This window comes from Brachycentrus maculatus, unplaced genomic scaffold (genome assembly GCF_059751285.1).
Source record: "Brachycentrus maculatus isolate JH-2025_06_01 unplaced genomic scaffold, ASM5975128v1 h1tg000203l, whole genome shotgun sequence".
In the NCBI taxonomy this organism is placed as follows: Eukaryota; Metazoa; Arthropoda; class Insecta; order Trichoptera; family Brachycentridae; genus Brachycentrus; species Brachycentrus maculatus.
The window spans coordinates 64,328-89,370 of NW_028280954.1; the positions used below are offsets into that span (position 1 = coordinate 64,328).

General features: G+C 49.6%; 6 protein-coding genes across 6 annotated transcripts; 3 read left to right on the forward strand and 3 right to left on the reverse strand.

Moving 5' to 3' along the window:
• Positions 1-254: 254 nt before the first annotated feature.
• LOC148307216 (histone H2B) lies at positions 255-629 on the reverse strand. Its single transcript, XM_088263803.1, has one exon. The coding sequence runs from the start codon at positions 627-629 to the stop codon at positions 255-257; it is 375 nt and encodes a 124-aa protein (XP_088119929.1).
• A 369-nt stretch (positions 630-998) lies between these two features.
• LOC148307217 (histone H2A) lies at positions 999-1,373 on the forward strand. The gene has a single exon (XM_088263804.1). The coding sequence runs from the start codon at positions 999-1,001 to the stop codon at positions 1,371-1,373; it is 375 nt and encodes a 124-aa protein (XP_088119930.1).
• Positions 1,374-2,281: 908 nt separating this feature from the next.
• On the reverse strand, positions 2,282-2,692 carry LOC148307218 (histone H3). Its single transcript, XM_088263805.1, has one exon. The coding sequence runs from the start codon at positions 2,690-2,692 to the stop codon at positions 2,282-2,284; it is 411 nt and encodes a 136-aa protein (XP_088119931.1).
• Positions 2,693-3,285: 593 nt separating this feature from the next.
• LOC148307219 (histone H4) lies at positions 3,286-3,597 on the forward strand. Its single transcript, XM_088263806.1, has one exon. It carries the CDS (start codon positions 3,286-3,288, stop codon positions 3,595-3,597), a length of 312 nt encoding a protein of 103 aa, XP_088119932.1.
• Positions 3,598-17,240: 13,643 nt separating this feature from the next.
• Positions 17,241-21,542, reverse strand: LOC148307220 (uncharacterized). Its single transcript, XM_088263776.1, has 3 exons — positions 19,691-21,542; positions 18,301-18,385; positions 17,241-18,210 (listed from the first exon to the last, which is right to left on the reverse strand). The coding sequence occupies exon 1, from the start codon at positions 21,132-21,134 to the stop codon at positions 19,806-19,808; it is 1,329 nt and encodes a 442-aa protein (XP_088119902.1). The 5' UTR covers positions 21,135-21,542; the 3' UTR covers positions 17,241-18,210; positions 18,301-18,385; positions 19,691-19,805.
• Positions 21,543-21,633: 91 nt separating this feature from the next.
• LOC148307221 (uncharacterized) lies at positions 21,634-22,231 on the forward strand. Its single transcript, XM_088263777.1, has one exon. The coding sequence runs from the start codon at positions 21,695-21,697 to the stop codon at positions 22,190-22,192; it is 498 nt and encodes a 165-aa protein (XP_088119903.1). The 5' UTR covers positions 21,634-21,694; the 3' UTR covers positions 22,193-22,231.
• The last annotated feature ends 2,812 nt before the right edge of the window (positions 22,232-25,043 follow it).

Consider the following 25,043-nt stretch of genomic DNA (forward strand, 5'->3'; position numbering starts at 1 on the left):
TCTATAGTATAATATATTTGCAGTAAGTATTTGGATTATTCGTGTGGTGGTCCTGATAAGGACCTTTGTTAATTGCGCTGTATTAGATGGTTTAACGTAGACGACGACGGCGCTGTTGATGTCGATGATTATTATGATGATGACGATGATGACGATGTCGGTGTGTATAGATTACAATATTCGGTGCAGACGAATATCGCGCGTCCGTGTGCGTGTCGCGTCGTGTTTCAACGCGCTGGCGCTGGCGCTGGCGCCTACTTGGAGCTGGTGTACTTGGTGACGGCCTTGGTGCCCTCGCTGACGGCGTGCTTGGCCAGCTCCCCGGGCAGCAGCAGCCTGACGGCGGTCTGGATCTCCCTGCTGGTGATCGTCGACCTCTTGTTGTAGTGGGCGAGACGGGACGCCTCGGCGGCGATGCGCTCGAAGATGTCGTTCACGAAGCTGTTCATGATGCTCATCGCCTTACTGGAGATTCCGGTGTCGGGATGCACCTGCTTGAGCACCTTGTAGATGTAGATGGCGTAGCTCTCCTTCCTCCTGCGCTTCGACTTCTTCTTGTCCCCCTTGGAGATGTTCTTCTGGGCCTTGCCCGACTTCTTGGCTGCCTTTCCGCTCGTCTTGGGCGGCATTGTCTCTTCTTATCTCGGAATAGATGCGGCGTAGAGTGGAGCAGAGGAGTCGCGGTGGACTGTCTGTACTGTGCGGTGTGCGTGGCGCAAACTGAAAAATCGACCGTTTTTGTCACTTCGGTCGGCGCACCCAGCCAGGGCCGCCGGTCGGGCCGTCCGGGCCGGCGGCAGGGGAGGGTCCCCCCGCGGGACCGGTCCCGGCGGCGCTGCGTGCGCTTCGCGGAGGGCGTAAATAAGGTGTGTGCGCCCGTTTTCGCCATTGACTTGACTTGACTCACCTCTCGACGGTCGCAACGTGCGCGCACTCCAGCTCGCACATCCTCGCTTCGCATATCGCAGAGAACCAGTTCAGATCTCCGACCACTCGCCATGTCGGGTCGCGGAAAGGGAGGCAAAGTGAAGGGAAAGGCAAAGTCCCGCTCGAACCGCGCCGGTCTGCAGTTCCCCGTCGGCCGTATCCACAGGCTGCTCAGGAAGGGCAACTACGCCGAGAGGGTCGGCGCCGGTGCGCCCGTGTACCTGGCCGCCGTCATGGAGTACCTGGCCGCCGAGGTGCTGGAGTTGGCCGGCAACGCCGCCAGGGATAACAAGAAGACGAGGATCATCCCCCGTCATCTTCAGTTGGCCATTCGCAACGACGAGGAGCTGAACAAGCTGCTCTCCGGGGTGACCATCGCCCAGGGAGGCGTCCTGCCCAACATCCAGGCCGTGCTCCTGCCCAAGAAGACCGAGAAGAAGGCGTAAGAATGATGATTCTGCGCCCGCTCATCCTCCACTCTTCTCTCTCTACTCCCCGGACTCCTCCGCCCGTTTCATCATCATCTCGCAGAGTAGTGTACACAAAGGTCCTTTTCAGGACCGCCACATGTATTTATTGCCAATCGTTACCCGTTCGCTGATTTTATAACTATTCTCATTATTTATGTACATTTAAGAAATATATCCGAAGCGCGCTAGGACCGTTCCGTCCGTGTGCGCGGACCTGAATTGTGGTATAGTATGGTAGTACCGATATGATATGCTAGAAACACTGATAATGAAATGAATAAAAATCGCAAGTAAATGAATGCGCGATGGGTAAAGCGCCCGGCGCACGCAACTTACGACGCGTGTCAATACGAGATGATCTCGGCGAGTGTTTTTGTTTAGAATTTTCACTCGTGAAATATATGAAATTAATAAGAGTCAAAGCCTGAGTAGGGTCATGATGAGCCGTGTCGCGCTTGGACGTTAGGTAATTAAAACGAAATGCGACATGATCTCAGCGCTGAGACGATAATGAAATTAATAAATCGTACGTTCCGGTACTCTTGCGTGATTTGAATGTTTAAAATTACTATTGATTCGCGAGTAAAATACATATTAATTTATTGGAAGTTATTATTATTATTATTATTATTATTTTTTTTTTTTTTAACTCAAGTATCGAAATCATACTGCTACGAGTATCAAAATCATACTGCTGGCGAATTCGATTGTGGATGATTAAGGTGTATGCGGTCCTGAAAAGGACCATTTTTATTCGAATCGATCGACCGATCGGAACGGGTCGAGGTGACGGCCGCCCGATACCACTGTACTGCGTGTTAGTCAATCAGACCGATCGACCGACCGACCGAAAATCGTGCCGCGTCTCGTCGCATAGAGCTCGCTTAGGCGCGCTCGCCTCGGATGCGCCTGGCCAGCTGGATGTCCTTGGGCATGATGGTGACGCGCTTGGCGTGGATCGCGCACAGGTTCGTGTCCTCGAAGAGGCCGACCAGGTAGGCCTCGCTCGCCTCCTGCAGGGCCATGACGGCCGAGCTCTGGAAGCGGAGGTCGGTCTTGAAGTCCTGGGCGATCTCGCGCACCAGGCGCTGGAAGGGGAGCTTGCGGATCAGCAGCTCGGTGCTCTTCTGGTAGCGGCGGATCTCCCTGAGCGCGACCGTGCCGGGCCTGTAGCGATGGGGCTTCTTCACGCCGCCGGTGGCCGGGGCGCTCTTGCGGGCCGCCTTCGTGGCCAGCTGCTTCCTGGGCGCCTTGCCCCCGGTGGACTTGCGAGCGGTCTGCTTCGTACGTGCCATGGCTGTAGCTGAGTAGGATTCTTCTCTCTATTCGGAAAAATTTCCCGGGCGCGTCATATTTATCGAAAATACCGTCTCCCCCGTGGGGGGGGATGGGCCGACGCCATTGGCCGATTCGAATATTCCCAACCGCCGGGCGGTCGGGCGGGACGGAGGGGACGGGACGGGACGGGACGGGACGGGACGGGACGGGACGGGCTCGACGGTGAAGCGAGACGGGAGATAGAGTGGAGAAACAATCGCATCCTCCCCGGAGAAATGTGCATGCAGAAAAATTACGAAAAACACTCAAAACCTAGCCTGGAATAATGTTATGCATATAACAAACTGAGACATATATTCGCGTGACGCGATACCGAGTCGCGCCGATCCTCTCGCCTCTCGCCCTCGCTGCTCGCGCGCGAGAGTGAGACGGCGCGCGTGTCGTCGTAGCTGTCGGATCGCTCGGCGGCGAGGGGAGACGCGGGCGCACGTCTGGTGCATAAAAGCGGCCCCGGCCGGCGAAAAACGCCACACGAATCCTACACACGCACGGTAGAGCACCGTGCGAGCAGCGACTACTGTAACCGAAAAGAAGACCACACGCAGAGAAGATGACCGGTCGCGGAAAGGGAGGAAAAGGTCTGGGGAAAGGAGGCGCCAAGCGACACAGGAAAGTCCTCCGCGATAACATCCAGGGCATCACGAAGCCGGCCATCCGCCGTCTGGCCCGCCGAGGCGGCGTCAAGCGCATCTCCGGTCTCATCTACGAGGAGACGCGCGGCGTCCTGAAGGTGTTCCTCGAGAACGTGATCAGGGACGCGGTCACCTACACCGAGCACGCCAAGAGGAAGACCGTCACCGCCATGGACGTCGTCTACGCCCTGAAGCGCCAGGGCCGCACCCTGTACGGTTTCGGAGGTTAAGTCGCCGATCTTCGCCGCTCTTCACCGCTCTTCACCGCTCTTCACCGCACCGCACGCAGCGCGAGATACATTCGCCCCGGCCGTCCCGACGCCCGCACGCCACCGCCACCACCGCACCGCGCTGCTACGCGCGATGTGAATGCGATTTGAAAACAAAAAACGGCCCTTCTCAGGGCCAACAACTGCCTGACCGACCCATGTCGTAACCGTTTTTCGCTTTTCGAAATTTAAATAACACAATACAATTACCTACGTGGATGGATAGAGCTTTGCTTTATTTCTTTCTTTTTTCTCTCTCGTACGGCTTCGAGAACCGCAAGGGAGCGGGGTATCCGCACACGATGATAGTACGTACAAATCATTGATTTTTTTTTCACTCTCGCTCTCTCTCTCTATCCTTTCCTGAATTGTATTCATGTTTATATAAATGTACATATTATAATACGCGACGCAAATTTGGGAGTCTTAATAAAAAAAAAACATAAAAGAAATGAGAGTGACAGCAAAAGGGTGACAGCTGTTTCGCCTGGAAACGGTGACAGCTGTTTCGTCCGGAAAACTGAAGAAGAAGAAGAAGAAGAAGGTGACAGCTGTTACGACCAGAGAGAACTCAAACTTAGTTTACTTACTTATACAATGTATGTATATTGTGGGCGTAAGTAACGTCGCTAATCACTCTCGAGTGAAAGATTCCAGGCCGGAAACAATCACGTGTCGTGGGAGTGTACGCGTATACAAGGAGAGAGAGATTAATAGTAGGTCATCCCATATTCACGTGACAACGATCCGACTACGCGTGATCCGGATGCGTTTGTGTGAATAGTTTTGCAGGTGGCGCGCGCGGCGTTGCCTTTTCTTTCAAAAACTGTTGTACTTTGTATCGATATATATTATATTTTATATTATGACGCAACGTCCGCTGACTAATGACTGTCGAGCGAAATATTCTAGGCCGGAGTGTGAACGCTCGTGTGGCATGGGAGTGCATGTAGTTCGTATATGGTATACGAGAGATATTTAATAAATCATCCCATTTCGATGAAAATAAATAATAATGAAAATTCACGAAAGTCACGAAAGACGACTGAGCGTGTTCCGAATAGGTGTGTGTGTGAATCGTTTGGTAGCCCTGACAAAAAAAAAACATAAAAGAAATGAAAGTGACAGCTGCTGTTTCGCCTGAAAAGGGTGACAGCTGTTTCGCCTGGAAACGGTGACAGCTGTTTCGCCCGGAAAACTGAAGAAGAAGAAGAAGAAGGTGACAGCTGTTACGACCAGAGAGAACTCAAAAAAAAAATCACAGCAGTTCCGCTCGGGGAAAAAAAAAAAAAGCAAAAACAAAAAACTGCGAAAGGTGACAGCAATTTTGCAACCGAAACAACGGCCAAATAAAAAGAAGGAGAAAAAAAAATGTATATATATAATATACATGCGTACGTATATGATTTTTTATATAAATAAAGGACAATTTTGATCGGACGCCCGGCTAATCGTGCGATAGGCAATCGCCGCGCACCGCGGCGCGGCCGGTTGCGCGATCCGTTACGGGGCGCTTATCACTGTTGCGCTTCTCGTTCTATTATCGTAGTTATTATTTACACACACATCTGTCTATAGTATAATATATTTGCAGTAAGTATTTGGATTATTCGTGTGGTGGTCCTGATAAGGACCTTTGTTACTTGCGCTGTATTAGATGGTCTAACGTAGACGACGACGGCGATGTTGATGTTGATGATGAGGGCGTGACATCTGGCCCTCAGAGACTTTTATATGTACCATATATGTTATATGTAACAGGATAAAATGATTGTAGAATGGAATCATATAATAGCGTCTAGAATTAAGCATCTATGTATATATTATGTTTGTATGTGTGTTGATGTGGTCTGTACGGTGCCAGTGCATCGACTGGGCTCCGCTCGCTCGGAAGGGAAAGCGGGGAGCGCGGTCACCCGCAGAGAGGGGCCCGCACGGGCAAGTATCGGATAACGGGACTGTACCGTTACTCAGCTAACGGTACTTAACCGTTATACAGCGACATGAAGCGCAGGCTAGTACTAAGGAATTGCATTGTTATAAGACATGAAAATATTAATGTTAAATGATCTTGTTATGATTTGTATACCGCTCTGTGGTGCGCGCTCGACTGCGCCGAGGTAGCGGAGTGGGGACGTCCTTATACGTGGTAGAGCAAGACGGCACGCGAATGCCCTCGCTCCCTCTACGCCGTGATTGGTGGACATACCCCCCTCTGCGAATGGTCGAGCGCAGCCGGGCGACGCTGCGGTGAGGCTCCCAGACAGTATATATATAGGGCACCATTTTGATGAATAAAACAGATTTCGATCGATTACCACTGCGGTTACTTATCTTCGCCTCCCGACTTCGCCCAAAGAATATTCGACCGCCGCTACCCCCTGGATTTGGACTCGTATTTACTTTGGAGCTGACTGCACCCGGACTGGACGACGGAGCCGCCGCGGCCCGACGGAGCGATACCGGACTTACGACCCGGTTGCCTGCTACAGGTTGCGGCTGCCGGTAATATTATATTTACCGGCGATCGCAAGGGATCTCTGGGCTAGTAGATCCATCGTTTGCACGGCCGCAGATTGCTGACGCCCGGCCATTCTGCGTTGACACCAGCACCTTTGGTACTACGGTACTTTGGGCTGCGGCGCGAGATTAGTCGCCGCATCGCGTACAACTTGGTCCTTCGAGCCGGATCTTCATCGCAGAGATGACTTCGAGAGAAGGCACACCGCCTAAAGATGAACCCCCTACGGAACAGGTCGAATCGGACTCGTCGGAGGACACTGTTCAAAGGCTGAGAACGCAAGTTCGAAATCTCCGCGCTAGACTACGAGACGTCGAGAGCGGCCGCCGACGCGCGGACGCGAATCCCGAGCCCGCAACGCGCTCTACAGATATGGACAACATCATGACAGTCTTATCGAGGATGGCGATAGTGCTTGAGGCTTCGCTAGGAAGAAGCCCGGCTTCAGTTCCAGAAGACGCTAGCAGGGTCGAGAAACTCCTGCGTCCACAACTTGCATTGAAGGGACGAGCGAGAGAATCTGTATCGTCGTTACTCGTGGACCCGAACCAAGATAGTGACATAAAGACGTTGGAACCTCACTACGGTCAGCCAGACATCGTTGCGTCCTCACTATTGGAAAAGGTGAGAAGACTCCGCTGCATACAGAGCGACGGATTGACGCAAGCATTAGTGGACCTATCCAGTGCAGTTCGGAACGCGATAACGACCTTGGAAAGCTTTGACTACATATCAACGCCTCAACTGCTAAGCGAGCTAGTGAGTAAGTTGCCGCTGTGTATGAAGACTCTTTGGTGGTACAGCAGAAGAGGAGACCGCACGAGGCCCACCGCGAAAGATTTCGCGCTATTCTTGGAAGATCTGACAGAATCAGCGATGTTAGGCGGAGGAATAGAGCCGCACGTATATGGCGGCAAAGAGAGACAGCGCAAGAGGCCACACAAGCGCAGACGGTGATTTCATCAGAGGGAAATATAAAGTGTCGTGTCATGTGTTTTGTGCGGACAGGGGCATTTATTACAATCGTGCCATGAATACTTAGACTGTTGTATTCCGGAAAGATGGGATATAGTGAGGCGGAAACATCTGTGCTATTCATGTCTATCGAACACTCACAGGTTTGGAAATTGTAAAAATGCAAAGAAGTGCGGCCTCGATGGGTGCCGCCGTAAACACCACAAGACATGACATGCTAGAGATGCCGAAGTACGCGAAGCTCGATCCAACTCCCGATATTAGAGCTCCAGATAACAGCACCCGCTGCCGTCGGCACCGGGGGCGACAGACCACTCGCGAACGAGAAAAGTGCCTCGAGTACAAGTGATAGCGAGGAGCCGGTGCTCCTAAAGGTGATCCCCGTCACCCTAAGCTGCCCCCCTTTCTGAAGTGGGACTGGTTCCGGCATCGCGTCGGGGGCCTGAAGAGGGCCAACTTCTACGATTTGGCAGCGTGGCTCGAAGAAACAACCACGGTGGTGCCGTCGCCGGGGGGCTTGAGCGCGCTAGCCCCGAAATACCAGCGAGACAAACGAACCGACGGCCGCGAGACGAGTTCCGCGTGTTTTATATGCTTGGGATCACAGATCCAGGGGCTGCAAGGGGGCAAAGTGCGATCTGGACCCCGGACGATAGTGCACCGATCGATGTATTGTTATCCTGTGTGAATACCGTAGAGGTTCCAGTTGCCTTTAAAGTGGTGCCGATAACGTTGAAGGGACCGCGCGGCCAAGTATCCATCCACGCGCTGCTCGACGATGGCTCCTCGATGACCCTTATCGAACGGGGGGTAGCGACCGAGATCGGGGAGACGGGCACCGCAAACAACCTAACGTTTTTTTTATTATTTTTAAATATGCCATGATTATTTTTGTGGACTATGTTGGAACGTATTTGTTTTATTATATTTTAATATATGTACATTAAGATAAAATTAATATTGTGTCTCGAAATAAACAGTTACCAGATATTTTTTTGTAATGTGTACTAGCTCCCCCTTCCCCTACATAAATACATGTATTTTTTGTAAACAAATAAAAGTGATGAATGGGAAAATGAAACAATTTTTTTTTACTCTTCCGAGTAGTTTTATTACGAAAAGCAGAAAGAATAGGCAAAGAAAACTAAGAAATTTGTATATTACTATTAAGATAAAAAAATAAATAATAATTCTGGGTTCATTCACAAACAATAGAAAGGGTATAAAATAAATTCACCCGGGGATAATTTGCATTATAATTCATCGCTTCGTTTACGAAATTAAATCAAATCGAGTGATAGGAAAAACTATTTGATCCGATTAATTTATATAATATTTTAGACTGTCCCGTGTTATTGAAAATGATAAATATTTCCGCCTCAACCAGAAACCCTCATATATTTGATTGTAATAACAGCCGGACAGCGTCCCAGTTCAATACTCCTATACACCGAATGCAAAACCTGGGCAACGATGTCGCGGACCATATGGATATCTGGAATATGTCACTTCCTGAATGTAAAGCAATAATACTTACAATATTTCGGGCAAATGCAAAATTCATTGTTTTTTTTTAATGTTCATCCTTGTTTAGACAAGTACTTTTTGAACCAATAATGTACTTAAAAAGAGAAAACATTATTTTATCATAAAGTGTACGACATATTTTACATGGATTTATATTATCCACTGACACTTGGTGATGGAATTGCATTTTTAATATATTATTAGATTAAAACCAATATTTTTAGCTTTTCCACTAACGATGTTAAATCCTTGATGATAAAACCAGTCTGATGATGTCGGTAACGACGAAACCCGGTCGCTGGTCAAATAAAAAAAGTGAAAAAGCTAAAAATATTGGTTTTAATCTAATAAAGGGTCCGCCAAATAACTTTTTTTTTTTGAAAACAGGGCGCAAAACATCGAGTGTAGCTTCGGCTGTGTGGCACGTAGCGCCGTCCTGTTGAAACCAAATGTTGCCAATATCCTCCTCTTCAATTTTTGTGAACAAAAATCCGTTCAACATGGCCCGATAACGATCGCCATTGACTGTAACGGCCACTCCTTGCTCATTTTCAAAGAAAAATGGCCCAATTATGCCTCTGGACCAAAATCCGCACCAAACAGTGACTCGTTTTGGGTGTACCGGCTTTTCAATGTATGCGTGCGGGTTTTCTGTGCCCCAAATACGACAATTTTGCTTGTTTACATACCCGCCAAGATCAAAATGAGCTTCATCCGAAAAGATGATTTTTTTGGCAAAATCGGCATCTTCTGTAAGTCGATCGCAGGCCCACTCAGCGAAGCGAAAACGCATTGGATGGTCAGTTGGCTTCAACTCCTGAACCAATTGGACTTTGTATGGCGTCATACCAAGGTCTTTATGCAAAATTCGTCTCAATGATGTCTCCGAAATGTTCAATTGTTGAGAACGACGGTGAATTGATGTTGATGGCGCTTCACGCACACTTTCTGCCACAACATCGATATTCTCGGGTGTACGCACTGTTTTTGGCTTTTCACGCTTTGGTTTATCGATGAGGATGCCAGTTTCTTTCACTTTTTTCACAAGATAACGAACATACGGAGCTGACGGTGCTTCTCTTCTTCCAAAAACCGTACGCAATTTTCGCACACATTCTGCAACATTACCATGATTTTCAAAGTAATGTCGCAATATTTCCCAGCGTTGTTCAAGCGTATACACAACCATATTCGCTCAGCGGAAGGATAAAACTAATTATCTGTCAAATCAGACATGAGCTAAGTGTTACCATTCACGAAATAAGCACTAGTTGAAAAAAAAACTTTAGATGGCGGACCCTATAGTATATTATATATTACATCAGTTGGATATCCGATGAGACAAGTCTAAAAATACACTCCGAAAGGGTTGTGGGGCGCCAAACCGCACATTTTAGACTGTAGATAGGGGGCGATCGTGTCTCCGGCAGCGCTTCGCTTCTGGGGTCGTAAATCCCAGAAGTTCTTAAATCCTGCGGCGTAAAGTTGACAATAATTACCAATACTCTCAGGTCCGGTCACGATGTGTAGGTACTGGTTCGTAGTCATACGAATTGCCAGGGTCCCAAAATTAGGGAACAAAAATATTTATTTAATGGTAGAAAAACGTCGCATTTTTTCGATCAGAGTAGCTGATCAGTTATGAGAAAAAAATGGTCAGAGTGGAAAGGGTTAAGATTTAAATTTATCTTCATCCGACCTTTGTTCGCACCAAAGGATGCATAAAGCATATATCCATGGAATGGAACTTCACAAAACCAATATTCCTGTAATATTATTGAGTATTATAGGTGTCTCGATTGAAACGAAGCTCTTTTCGTTTGCATACGAATGGACATCTCGGGGCTTACGATCTAGCATTTGTATGGATTAAGCGATCACTTTATACACCGCATTTTTGCCATTCTGCCCATTACTGAACATCCATAATGAACTAAGTTTGGGAGCAATATATATCATATGTTGGATGATGTCATTTAAGATTGGAAACTATGGTATGATGGTAAGCTGCGCATCGCATCTACTGTCGTATGATTGTGTAACACGGTGTTTTGTGGTATTTTTGTACCCTTTATTTTCTTTGTGTACGGTGCGGTACTTCATATAATCCGAGGATTTGTCTCGCCTTTTAACTTTTATCCTCATAAATATGTCTCTACCTAATGAAAATTTATACGGCGATGACGAAAATATCATGTTTTTTGTAATGAGCAGTGATTCTGAAAGCGACCGAGACTCTGATGAAGAAGATTTAAATATTGAGAAAAATGTATTGCGACCAGATGTAGCGCGTTCGTCCGCATCGTCAAATTTATTTATTTCTTTACACATTCTGAAGTGTTGGAACATTCTTTATCAAAAGATTTGCTTGACAAAATTGTTTTAGAAACAAACAGGTATTACATTGATGTAACAACATTAATTACATTGGAACCAAATTCACGCCTTCATAAATGGAAAAACGTCTCAGTTGAAAAATTATTATTATTTTTGCCGTTACCATGTCGATGGCACCAAATATAAAATGTAATAAACACGAATATCGGTCAACAAAACCAATTCATAACTACCCCATACTGGGATCTCTTATGCCGAGAGACACGCATCTTCTGATTTCAAGTATGCTTCATTTTTGTAACAATGCCGAAGCTGACAAAACGGACAAAATATACAAAGTAGAGATGCTTATTGATCATGTAAGAGAGAAGTCAAATCAACTCTGATACCCTTCCAACATCTTTGCATCGGTGAAAGCCTTTTCCTTTGGAAGGGAAGATTATCCATAAAACAAAACATTCCGTCAAAGAGACACCGTTTTGGCATAAGATTTTTCGTAATGTGCGATGTCGAAACGGGATATATAATAGACTTTATAATATATGCGGGAAAAAACACGGACATTGAAGACGTTTTTAAAATTGGTGTTTCGGGTGCGGTTGTAACCGCATAGTTGTCAGACTATATGAACACTGTGGATAGACAGCTGGTACACCAGCCCCAAACTCTTACAAGTTCTTTACGAGAAAGGTACAAGCGCATGTGGCACTGTCGGGAAAAAAAGATTGTGGCTTCTTTCTTTTCCTAAACTTCATCCTTCCATTCCGAAATGATGGCCCTTAAGTGGCGGGATAAGACATTCACGTGTGGACAACTCTGCACAACGACAGTGTGGATGAATAGGGAAAAGTAGAAAGGATTTCCAATGAACCGATTAGAAAACCCAAATGTGTACTGGAATACAATAAAAATATGGGCGCGGTGGATCGCAGTGACCCATTGATAAAAAAAACTGTAAATGGTATAAAAAGTTAGCCTTCCATATAATAGATATGATGCTGTTCAATTCTCGTGGAGTTATTTTGACTTAAAGGTAAAAAAAAACGGCACTTCCCCAATTCCAAGACGCCGTGATTACGAAGTTCATCGAAAAATATAATTTGCCTACTCAACAAGCAGGACGGCCAACTAGCCAAAGTGATCACCCATTGAGATTAACTGGCAGGCACTTCATCGAGACAATAACTGCAACATCTGGGAGGGCAAAGCTGTACACACATTGTCATACAAGACGCGCCGAAAAGGAGGGAAGTCACACATTGCATCAAAATGCCGCCGCACGGGGTGTGCGACTCGTCCGTAACACCTCCCCCCGTGCAGCTGGTATGCATCCGAAGTCTCCAGGAGGGGTGACGCGCTTTCTTTTCTTGTCACGGTGATCTCCGTGGCCGGGGGGTCTTGACCTCTACTACGCGTACTTGTCCATCAGCAGCTGGGTCAGCCCGGGTCACTATGCTGTGCGGCCAACAATTCCCCGGCAGGTTAGGGTCAACCATCACGTCCAGGTCATCCTTCTGGATCGGGGGTGCGAGGATGCGCCATTTCTTGCGTTGAGCAAACGTGGGAAGGTATTCCCACAGTCAGTGGCGCCAGAGTATATCTGCGGATTTCTGCAGGCTCCTTCGTCATCCTTGTTATAATACACCAATGGGGTGCGCGTTGGTGGTCCCGATGAGCAGGTGGTTCGGGGTGGGGTACGTCTTCCTCGGGCTGCAACGAAACCTACGTCAGTGGGCGGTTATTCACCGAATACTCAACCTCAGCGAGTATTGTCTTCAGGGTCTCCTCCTTCAGAGCCTGCTCGTTCACTGATCTCACGAGCCTTTCCCATGCTCCCCCCATGTGCGGGGAAGATGGTGCGATATACTCCCATCTTATATTGCGAACGTTAATTCCACCAGCAGTTTTCCGTCACGGCGTCGCGCATTTCCTTGTCTGCGCCGTGAAAATTGGTCCCGTTGTCGGAATATAAGGCGATGGGACAACCCCTCCGGGATGTCATTCGCCTGATCGCCATTATCGTGGTGTTCGCTCGCAACGAGGACGCGAGCTCCAGGTGGATGGCGCATGTGACCATAAACGTGAAGAGAGCGCCATAGCGTTTCACCCTTCTTGTGTGAATGTGTTCAATTAAAAGCCGCACGTACCGGCATGTTCCTTCGAGGACAGGCGGGGTGCTGAGGCTTGTCACGAACTCATTCGCAACCCTCAGGCGCGTACCCGTTCGTATGATACTGGTGCTGTCCAAAAATGGTGTCGCAGCGTAGACGGCCTTCAGCATCTCCAGTTTGTCTTGAAACGCGCTCTCTCGTGACTTCCTTATCCACATGTTTTCCGCGACATATATCTCTGCGGCGCGCAGCTCAAAACCTCTTCCGGGTTGTCCCATGACTGCTTGTCGCCGGCATCTGGAGATGAACCGTAATACCCAGGCGGGTGTGCACGCCAGCCGGGTCCACGAGGAGAACCGCTCCACCTGCGGGAGGGTATCGTCGTTTTTTGATTGTCCGACAAACTGCCGGACCGGTTTCTCTTCAAGCATCTCTCTGCTTGGCTTTGTTTGCCCCATTCTGCTTCGCATTTCCTTATAAAGCATAGGCCGCCAAACCATAGTCCGTTGCTTGAGAGGTCTGGGGCCCCCATATCGCGGGTTCCAATATCTGCCGGGTTTTCTTTCGTAGGTACCCATTTCCATTTGTCACTTGTGGTCAGCTCGTCGATTTCTCCCAATTCCGCATTTGTTAATTTCCATTAGTCGGCGCCACTGACCACATCTCAGAGTGAAAGGGTTTCGTCCCAACCCGTCGCCAGGTGATTAGATCGTCTGCAGTATGATCTTTGACCGCAAGGTGAGGCACGTAATAAAGCCGACTGGGTCAATGATGCTCATGGTTGCGCTTAACATCTCGCGCTTGGTGGGTTTCTCGGGGATCGAGGCCATCTCGGTCCCGTATTGAAAAAGCATGTCGCTCTTGGGGTTCCATACTATACCCAGGACGGTTTCGTCCTAACCCGTCGCCAGGTGATTAGATCGCCTGCAGTATGATCTTAGACCGCAAGGTGAGGCATGTAATAAAGCCGACCGGGTCAATGATGCTCATGGTTGCGCTTAACATCTCGCGCTTGGTGGGTTTCTCGGGGATCGAGGCCATCTCGGTCCCGTATTGGAAAAAGCATGTCGCTCTTGGGGTTCCATACTATACCCAGGACGCGTTCCGTTCTTTTTTCTCCTATTCTAATGGCGGTTTTCGTCCGTTCCTTTTCTGCATTCGCATATTGGGTAGCAATCTGCGTGTTCGCCTGATGCGCCCCAACGCAAGCCAGAGGTTTCCGAACGCCTCGGCTCCGCGTGGCAAGTAGGCGCCGGGCCATGTCCCCCAGGTTTTACTCGTGTGTGGCCGATCAGGTCATCCCGCAATTCCCCAGTGAATAACGTTGGTTCTGGATCCAACACCGGAACCGGTTGAGCTGCGGCCGATGTCTGTTCTGGGCTGATGCGCGGCGTCGTCCTGCCGCGTCCGTAAGTGGGTGGAAGCTGTGGCGCCACCTGCGGGTGCCTCCCCCCCTGTGGAGCTGACGCTAGCTGGTGTGCACTTTGATAGCAGCTCACGGAGTTGCTGTTGGAGTGCCCGTAGGTTTGACATTTGAAACATTGGCCCATGAGGGGGGCGGGAGCGTAGTCTCTTTAACGTTGATCCTGAGATGCAGGATTGTGTGAAGATCCGTGAAGATCTTTTTGGAGGCATCGGTGTGCCTCAGGTTCACAAGCATGAGTGGGATCGGCTTGCGGTTGCCGCCCGTTCTCATCCGGTGTACGGATATAACCTCGTACTTTGAGGCCAATTCATTTGCTACGTCCTGCGCTTCTACCGTTTCTGGTATTCCGCGCAGGACGATCTTCAGCGATGTAGCCGACGTAAAGAAGACACTAGATTTAGAAATATAATTTAATTAGCTTAGGGACCTCGGTATGTGTTAGCAATGTACTGTCCCCTCAATAAAGACTGAAATGTGTCGCTTTCGGGGGTGGTCATTGCCCATACCGAGGAGAGAAATAGCTCTAGGTTAGATTAAGCTATTTTTAAGATATCTATAAGACTGAATATATTGTAATGTGTATACTGCTCTGCGGTGCGCGCTCGACTGCGCCGAAGTAGCGGAGTGGGGATGTCCTTATACGTGCTAGAGGGAGACGGTACGCGAATGCCCTCGCTCCCTCTACGCCGTGATTGGCGGACATACCCCCCTCCGCGATTGGTCAGGCACGGCCGGGCGGCGCTACGGCGAGGCACCCAGAGCGGGTATATATGGGGGAATATTCGTCATAATAAATCAGATTTCGACCGACTACCGCTGCGTTTTCTTCTCTCCGCCCCGCTTCTTCCCGACTTCGCTGCCCGCCCGGACTCATCGCCCCGAGGAACATTCGACTGCCGCTACCCCCTGGACTTGGACTCGGATTTACTTTGGAGCTGACTGCACCCGGACTGGACGACAACGGAGCCGCCGCGACGACCCGACGGAGCGATACCGGACTTACGACCCGGTTGCCTGCTGCGTGCAGCAGGCAACCGGGAGGTTGCAGAAGGCGGTGATACCGCCTTCGCCGGCGATCGCAAGGGATCTCTGGGCTTCCGGTGGATCTCTACGCGGGTAGATCCACCTTCGAGCGCGGCCGCGGACTGAGACTTGCCCGGCCGCTCTGCGCTGACGCCAGCGCCTGCGGCATCTACAGTACTTTGTGCTGCGGCGCGATTGCCTCGTCGCTGCGTCGCGTACAAGCGATTTTTCGCCGGGAAGACGGAAAGAGTAATGGTCCCCTTTTTGGTCCATCAGCATCTGTGTGACCTTATGATGGTCTCGCGGTGTCTTCACGAAGACCCAGAGGGTTTTGCCCCTGTTTTTCGACGTGAAATCAATTCCACGGGTCTCCATGGTTTTTGAGAGGGCGCTCCAGTTGTCTTTTTTGTGGAGGACAATGGGGGGAACTCGCGAGGGCACGGGGGTGGGATCGGGGATTGCCGAATCGATTTGCGAAGCCGTCGCGGGAGAGTTTGATCGTGTTGTCGGTACGGGCGCGGGCGCGGGGTAGATCGGTGCGGGGGTGGTCGGTGCGGGGGTGGTCGGTGCGGGGGTGGTCGGTACGGGCGCGGGGGTGGTCGGTTGCGGGGACGCGGGGCTAGCGCGGTCCCGTTTTGCGGGTGGTGATTTCGCCTTCTTAGGTGAGGCGGGCGAAGAGGGAAGGTTCCTCTTCCTGGACTGGATGGTAGTCCATTCCATATTCGAGGTGGAGGCGGAGGCGATGGGGGACTGTACGCTACGTCGGCGAGTTCATTGGAGTACAGACCTCGTCGGACGAGTATTCAGACGAGGCGGAAGCGGTTTTCCGCCTCTTCTTCTCCCTATGCCTCTGTAGGCATAAATATAGTACGTGATTCTTCTCCTGAGGGAAGAGGTCGCGGTGCTCTCTGGCACCTAAAAAATCGTCAATTTCCGACTCGTACTCGATCGGACTGTCATGGCGGTCGAGTGGGGGGAGGGCAATGTGGGTGGCGGAGGCGCCCTACATGGGGGAGGAGGATTCCTATGCTCTTTTAAGTTTAAGATAAAAGTACCTGAGCCAATCGAAAACAAGACAAATCAACTCACCGAGCGGCTGGTAGGAGGTTTTGATGCACTGTAGTGATCACAAATCACTGTCATCGCGCTAATTTATTGGAACAAAGTGCGCCCTATGTATACCCAACCGCGATCGAATGTCCCTCGACAGTGGGAACGCACGACCAATCAGCGGCCGGAAGGAAAGAGAAAGCCATATCGCTGTCTCCCTCTAAAGAGCACCGTACGGGTTACATTTTCATACCGTACGGGGTACCTTTACATATTCGAGAATAATCTTAAATACATACATATAATTCTTACTTAACCTCTAGGCTGCTCAGTTACGAGTGTCAAACTTTCTGTCCTGTGCTGGATTATTTTACATAAAAGCATATTTTTGGTAGCGTTTGGATATCCATTATAGACATTCACAGTACACAGTACACTTTACTTATTATGTTTTTATAGTGTATTTACACAAAAATATTAACATTTACGGACTCGCAGCAGAAAATTTGGCGGCCGCATAGAAGATGCGGCTGTCGTATGGTATATTCGTTGTGCGAGCGCAGTTTTATTTAAAATGCGTTATATTAAAAAATAAATGTAATTAAGGAAAAAATTTAAATTAAACTTTATATTAAAAAACGGACATGATTAATATTTCAAAATTGTGTGAAAATCTTCAAAGCAGGGATCAGAACAAAAATGCATTTGCGTGTGGGACATTAAAATTATGTGACTATTCCTTTTCTTGCGTATTGGTAATGGTCGCTTTCACCATTTTTGTTTTCAGAATCGTTGTTTCTTATAAAAACATGATATTTTCATCATTGCTATATAAAACTAAGTAGAGACATATTTATGACAATAAAAGACATAACAAAAAAAAATGCTTTCAGTATTCGAAGCATCGCACGATAATAAACAAAAAAAATAGTGCAAAAATATCACAAAACACCGTGTTACTTAATCACTTATTAGTTAATTATAATACCCTTCTCGTTCCACACAGTCAATAAATACAATAATTATGAAAATAGTTAATGATAATTTAGATCGCCTAAACCGATTGAACAGACTATACCATACTGAGAGCACGCGCCGAGCACGAGCCGACCAGAAGTATTCACGATAAAGTTGACAATAAATTAAAACAATTTTGATGTTTTATGACACTAAATCAAAGAGTACTAATTCATCCATGCCTCAAACCAAATTTAAGTGCAAAAAATTTATATAAGTACGTAAAGTTGAAAAACGACTATGCATGCGATGCGCAGTCAACGGTACTTATAAAAAAAACGACAATATATGCGATGCGCAGCTTACGGGTTGAGTATCTCATCTTAGACTAGTTACATTTCATAATCCTACATACTGAACACTAGTCACATCAACGTAAAAATAAGAATACGCAGAGTCGACAAAGATATAAAAGGTCCAAGAGCCACACAAAGTCCACATAAATACACAAAAGCTCTTCTCAGGGCGGCGGCCATCTCTCCCGCCGGGCGCCGAGAGGTCCTTTTCCGGGCCACCGCACGGGCTGTGCGATTCATCCGTAACAAGACCCATTCAAAAAGAACACTGTGCGCAGAAGAATCCGGCGTCTGGTAGAAAGGAAAATAAAATGTTAAAAAATAATAGATTTTAAGCGGTTGAATTTGATTTACTCATCCACTGTTTGCGTTATAACTGACCGTAGCTTCGCGTGGACCAGCCACCATCACCGACTGCTGTTACACGGGGAAAACCTTCATCAATATCCCCATTCTCTTTCCAGATCTGAAAATAAACACATTATTATATACCCCATCTGTAATAGCTCGATTCCTATTTTCAAAGACGACCCACTTAGGTTTACTTAAAAATTGTATTACATTAAAATATACAGTCCAACTCGGTTATTACGAGCACAGTCATAGCGAGATCTCGGATATAACGAGGAAACCTTTGTTGAAATTTTGATTTTGGATTTCCTCCATACATTTATTCACGTTTATAACGAGCAACTTCTCGGCTATAGTAGCAAAACGAGAATGTCTTTTTTTTTAAATTTTGTAAATATTTGAATGCTTTAAAATATTTTCGACCTTAAGCAATAAAATCCTCTTACCGGGCAATTAGACCGTTGCCTTATGACTCTAAGTACTAAATTAGTATTGCACCGAATATTTCACGCACGTGGGTTTGAATTGCACGTTGCAAATTGCAAGCTTTGTCGTGTCTGTAAGGACCTACTTTATTACATATTTTATAGTTTTCCAAACGTCATCTTGTTTCGGAGATTTTTACGATAGTTTCCATATTTTGTATGTTCTACGGTTAGTATGGACATGGCGTAATAAACTTTACGAGGCGGGGAATGTCAGATCAATTCTAGAGCGGGTCAGTTTAAAACAAACCCTCGAATTATCAACATATCTACTAACAATAAAAAGTGTCTTTCAATTCGTGAAAAGGCGGAAATTATTTGTGAAATAGAACATGGTGCAAAAAATGTAAAAAAAGTGTTCATCATTCTCCGTGTCAAGAACATCATGGACTCGAAATAAAATAGGAACTGTGATTGTACAAATTTCGATGAAACTGCTACAATGATTTTGTACTCAAGCGGCGCAAGATTTTCCAATTTTAATAGGAAAACTGGATTGACAGAAAAATATGTCGAGTATAGTGGGTGAATTGTATGAATTTTGTTTCAATTGCGACATATTGTGTTATGTGACCATTCCAGAGAACATACTTCATGTGATACGTATGTACAAAAAAATACCTATTCTCGGATAAAACAAGTAACGGTTATTAACTAGCAAATTCATCCTCGTTATAACCGATGTACGAGACGTACCGATGTACGCTGCCACGAGCGTGACGGGTCGCTGTCTATGTCGAGTCGTATAGCAATCGCTTCTGTCACGGTCAGTGTCGGCACGTAGTAGACCGAGTGGGGCACCGATTCTCTGACGAAAATCGCCGTTCCCCCTTTGCGTCCGTCCGTGCGGTCTGTGCGGTGTATTTCGTAACCCGGGAGTCGTAGGTGTGTGTGCGGTTTGAGATGGGTCTCTGTGATGAGTATAATGTCAGTACCTGTTTGATCGGCGAGTTGCAGCAGCTCATCCGTGTGCCCCGAAATGCCGTTGGCATTCCAGAGCAGTACTCCCGTCTCCCGGGGGCGGCGCCTAGAGCCCGAGGAGTTCCGCTATCAGCAGCACCTTCTCCATCCTGGACTGACAGCAGGCGAGGCGGTCTCGGGCCCCGTACACCAGGCGGATGAGGCCCAGGAGTTCGCCTTCGTCCTGAGAGGGCGCCGGCCGGCTCTCCTGAGCCGGGGGCCGCGGCATCTCAGCGGTCGGCATGGAAGGGCGCTGCGGGGGTGCGGCCGGAACGGAGTTGCGGGCGTAGGAAGCAGCGGGTAGCGCGTCGGGGCGAGCCCCCCGCGACGGCGGACCACTGTCGGCCGTCCACACGGGATTGCAGCTGCTGTCGTCTGGCGCTCGGCTTCGGCTGAATGCTGGCCACGTAGTCCACCCTGCGTGGGCATTTGCCGAAGTTTGCGGGATGGTGCTTCCCGCAGTTGCAGCAGATTGCCGGGACGTCTCGGCTCTTCACGCACTCGGCCGTGGCGTGTGCGCCGTCGCATTTGACGCATCGCGGAATCCGGTGGCTGGCACCGGTAGCACTGCGTGCCGTGCGTGAGGTGCGAGGACCGGTATTTCTGCATCTCGACGATGCAGTGGCACACGGTCTTCACGGTCGCCGACATCCTCCCCATGTCCGTCTCGGGCGCGAACTGAGCCAGATACAGGGGGGCCTCCCCTTTGGTGCGCATTTCCGTCACCTTGACGGCGTAGCCCTGGATCTTGAAATCCTCTTCTATCTCGGTGGGCGGCAGTTTGGGCAGTCCGCGGAGGACGGCCTTCTTAGTTCGCTGCTCCTCCGTCGCGAACGTGTGAAATTCGAGGCGCCTCACCTCAAATTCTTCCTTGACCCTCCTGTGGTCCTCTAGGTTTTGAAGTAGTATACGGGCGGTGCCTCGCCGTCCGTATTTTAGAGTGAAAGCCTTCGTGACCCCCGAGATGATGGAGGTCACTTGCAGGTGCGTCATCTCGCCCATCGAGATGACGACGGGCGGGATTCTCGTGTGCCGCGTCTTGGCGGCGTGGCTGGGTCCGGTGGTCGTTGCGGGGGGGGTCGCAGGGCGGTGTGCAGGGCGTTTCGGAGGAGGACTCACTCCCGGAGCATCTCCGACCTCGGGGAGCTCCCCAAAACGGTTGCCCGTTTCCATCGGGGGAGTTGGCGGTCGGCTCCTCTTAGTAGCCGTCGGTTTTTGTGCGGGCCTCCATACCTCCGCACCCGCAAGCATGGGATCACCGTCGTGTGTGATCCCTAGTATGGGGGCATCCTCGTCCTGAGTATCCTTGGTCAGAAGTTGGTAGAGTTCGTAGAACTCTACCGGTAGGATTTGTTTTCTTCCGTCCGGTAGGACGCAAAAGAAGTGTTCTCGGCGGGGGCCCGCCGAGTCCTCCTCCATGGTGGTTGAGCGGTTAGTGATGGCTCGGTAGCGGCAGGAGAGCGGCAAGTGGTAGCGGGTCTCGTCGTAAGGCAGCAAGGTGGTCGGGCAGCGTAGCGGAGCGGTGTGCGAGAAGTAGGTCCGTACAGCTCGGCGGTTAGCCTCTGTCTCTCTCTGGCGTTTTTCGCCGGCCGGGGCCGCTTTTATGCACCAGACGTGCGCCCGCGTCTCCCCTCGCCGCCGAGCGATCCGACAGCTACGACGACACGCGCGCCGTCTCACTTTCGCGCGCGAGCAGCGAGGGCGAGAGGCGAGAGGATCGGCGCGACTCGGTATCGCGTCACGCGAATATATGTCTCAGTTTGTTATATGCATAACATTATTCCAGGCTAGGTTTTGAGTGTTTTTCGTAATTTTTCCCGTCCCCTCCGTCCCGCCCGACCGCCCGGCGGTTGGGAATATTCGAATCGGCCAATGGCGTCGGCCCATCCCCCCCCACGGGGGAGACGGTATTTTCGATAAATATGACGCGCCCGGGAAATTTTTCCGAATAGAGAGAAGAATCCCACTCAGCTACAGCCATGGCACGTACGAAGCAGACCGCTCGCAAGTCCACCGGGGGCAAGGCGCCCAGGAAGCAGCTGGCCACGAAGGCGGCCCGCAAGAGCGCCCCGGCCACCAACGGCGTGAAGAAGCCCCATCGCTACAGGCCCAGGACAGGACGCAAAAGAAGCGTTCTTGGCGGGGGCCTGCTGAGTCCTCCTCTATGGTGGGTGCAGGCAGCGGTGTGTGGCGGCTCGGCTTGGGCAGAAGATCTCGTAGTGGTAGCGGGTCGCGTCGTGTTTGCAGCAAGGCGGTCGGGCAGCGTAGCGGAGCGGTGTCGAAAAACAGGTCCGTACTGCTCGGCGGTTAGCGGCGACTCTCTCTGGCCTGTGGCGAAAACCGGCATACACACCTTATTTACGCCCTCCGCGAAGCCCATGCAGCGCTGCCGGGACCGGTCCCGCAGGGGGACCCTCCCGCGCCGCTGGTCCGACCAGCGGCCTTGTGGTGTGTGTGTGTGCGGCCATTCTTCTTAACGCCGTGATAGCTCCGTCGCTTTCTAGAGAAGCCACCAGCTCCAGGTGTATGGCGCGTGTCGTGAGGCAGGCGAACAGCGCACCATAGTGTCCCTGAAGGCCGCTTGCTGGGAGCGCTTAATCCAGAGCATTTCTGCCGCTTGTAGCTCGCGGCTCAAAACTCCCTCCGGGATGTGTCGTGATTCCCGGGTCCCGACGTCGGCTGATGAACCGATGGACCCATGCTGTGGTCCTCACCAGCCGGTTCCACGAGGAAAACCGCTCCAGTTGCGGTAATGCCTCTTCTCCTCTTACGTGCCCCACAAAAACTGCCGGGGCGGTTTCTCCTTTAACATCTCTGCGCATGGAGATGCGCATCTCAGCTTCTCCTCAGGCCACTCGGCCTCGTCCCTCTTGAGAAAACGCGGGCCACAAAGGTTCGGGGCTCCCTTGTCACGGGTGTATTTGTGAGGGTCCGTTCGCATCCAGCATAGCACTGTGCTGGAGTCCGTCCAATATACTGTCCGAGTGATGTTGCCTTACTCTCCTTTTATGGTTGTTGTCATCCGTGCTGCCATCAGCGCGGCTTGTAGCTCGAGGCGCGGTATTGAGAGCGGTTTCAGCGGTGCCACCTTTCACTTGGCCATGATGTTGTAAGGTTGCTTTTACGTCCACAAAATAGGCCACCGTGCAGCATGCCTTCTCAGAGGCGTCGCAGAATACGTGGAGCGTGACAGGCCTTGCCTTTTCTCGAAGCACGCATCGTGGTATCTGGCGCCCGTTCTCAGGCATTAGCTGCTGCCACTCTGCCCACTTTTGTGAGTGTTCCATCGTCAGGGGTTCGTCCCACCCCGTCTTGGACCGCCAGACAGCCTGTAGTAGAATCTTTGACCAGATGGTCGGGCAGGCGATAAAGCCGACCGGGTCGAAGATCCGCATCGCCGTCTAATTTTACGCCGTACGTTTAGCAGTCCTAATACCAGTCGGGTCGGAGGGTGCCAGAGAAGCCGGTGTCCGAGGTATTTCGTGGACTTATCCTAATCGAGAGGTTTAGGGAGGCAGAGTGATTGGCCCTGCGCTCCCTGGTCTGGAGGCCTGAGGTCCGAGGACCCCTCAACAGGTCGGCTCAACCTTGTTTCCCGCTTCGTCTGGCCTCTCACCAACCTGCTTGGCACGGGAGACCCGCGTGGTAGTGACTACCGCCATAACCAGGTGAATCATTGAGGCACGCAAGCCCCCTCACCGCGACAAGGTGGGGATCAAGAGGGGGAGCACTGCACTGCACCTATATCACACACTGCACTGCACTGCACTTCACTTATGACATCAGACACTGCACTGCACTACACCATACACTGCACTGTACTACACTACACTGCTAGAATAAATACATTTGTTAAGGGATATTATAATACATGTTAAATAAGTTATTTAAGAACATGCTAAGTTAATTTATAATGATTAAAGAAAACATTTGTTTTTTACCACTTGAGTTTTATTATAGACTACATGTTTCATTCCATCATTCAGGTCTGTATAATAACTTTAGTTATAAAACTCAAGTGGTATAAAACAAGTGTTTTCTTTAATCATTGTAACATGTCTTACCACAAAGTTAATGCCCAAACAATAAATAAAACAGTTAATTTATAATATATCTTAACATAAGTTAAATATTAATTTATATACTTATCCTGATGCTGAAAAAGAGAGATATTAGTAGGGAGGCGAGGAGGCGATCTGCTGCTGCTGCTCGTCCATCAGTCTGGGGGTCTTGTGCCCAACATTAGGTAATGTTTCGGCAGCCTGTGCTTGTAATTGTATACGTGGAAGTAGGGGTTGTCTGAGTCGTATTGTCCGAGTGTATTGATTAAGGGATTTGTATGTGTCGGGAGTGTCTCGTAGAATTTTCTCGTTTGTGTTGAGTAAAATTCTACGAGTGTCGGGATTCGTTTGTCAGCGTGTAGTCTTTTGAGGTTGCAACGCCTCGGTGTGTCGTGTATGATTCTAATTGCCTTGTTTTGTGTCACCTGCAGATTTTTGTGTTTGTTTTTGGTAATGCTTCCCCAAACCGGAAAGGCGTAGGTGAGGATGGGACGTATGAGTGTATTGTAAATCATTGTCTTTGTCTTTGCGCTCAGTGGACATGTCCGACTAAAGATGGGGGCGATTGCTCCCATAGCGGCGTTCGCTTTGCTTTTAACCTTGTCGACGTGCAAGGTCCACGAGAGCTTCTTGTCCAAGTTCAGACCGAGGTATTTAACCTCGTTCTGCCATCGGATGTTCCCTCCTCCCGACGCGAGTTTAGTGTTCGTCTCCCTGCGCCCGTGAGTGAACATTATAGCTTCCGTTTTGGTCTCGTTGAGTTTCAATCTCCACTCGCGATAGTAAGTCGCGAGTCGGATCGCTCCTCTCTGGAGATGCCTGGTCGCCAGTTTCGGCGACCTCGAGAAGGCATAGAGAGCCATATCGTCAGCGTATATTGCCTTCTCGCACGCATGGATGGTCGGTATGTCGTGCGTGTAAATGTTGAATAAGTGTGGACCCAAAAGGCTACCTTGCGGTACTCCCTTTGGGATCTGTCCGATCGAGGATTTGCATCCTTTGTGTGACACGAGGAAGGTTCGGTCTGTTAAGTATGCCCTAATGAGCCGCGTGAGGTACACGGGTGTGTCGGTGTCGTGTAGCTTGTGTGTAAGCCCGTCTATCCAAACGGTGTCGAAGGCTTTTTCAAGATCATATAACGCCATCGCTGTAGAATGACGTTTATTTAATCGCCACGACACGTGTTCGACTAGCCGGGTGAGTCGGTGTGTAGTCGAGTGTCGTGCCCGGAATCCGAATTGCTCATCGGGGAGTGTTTTGTTTGTCG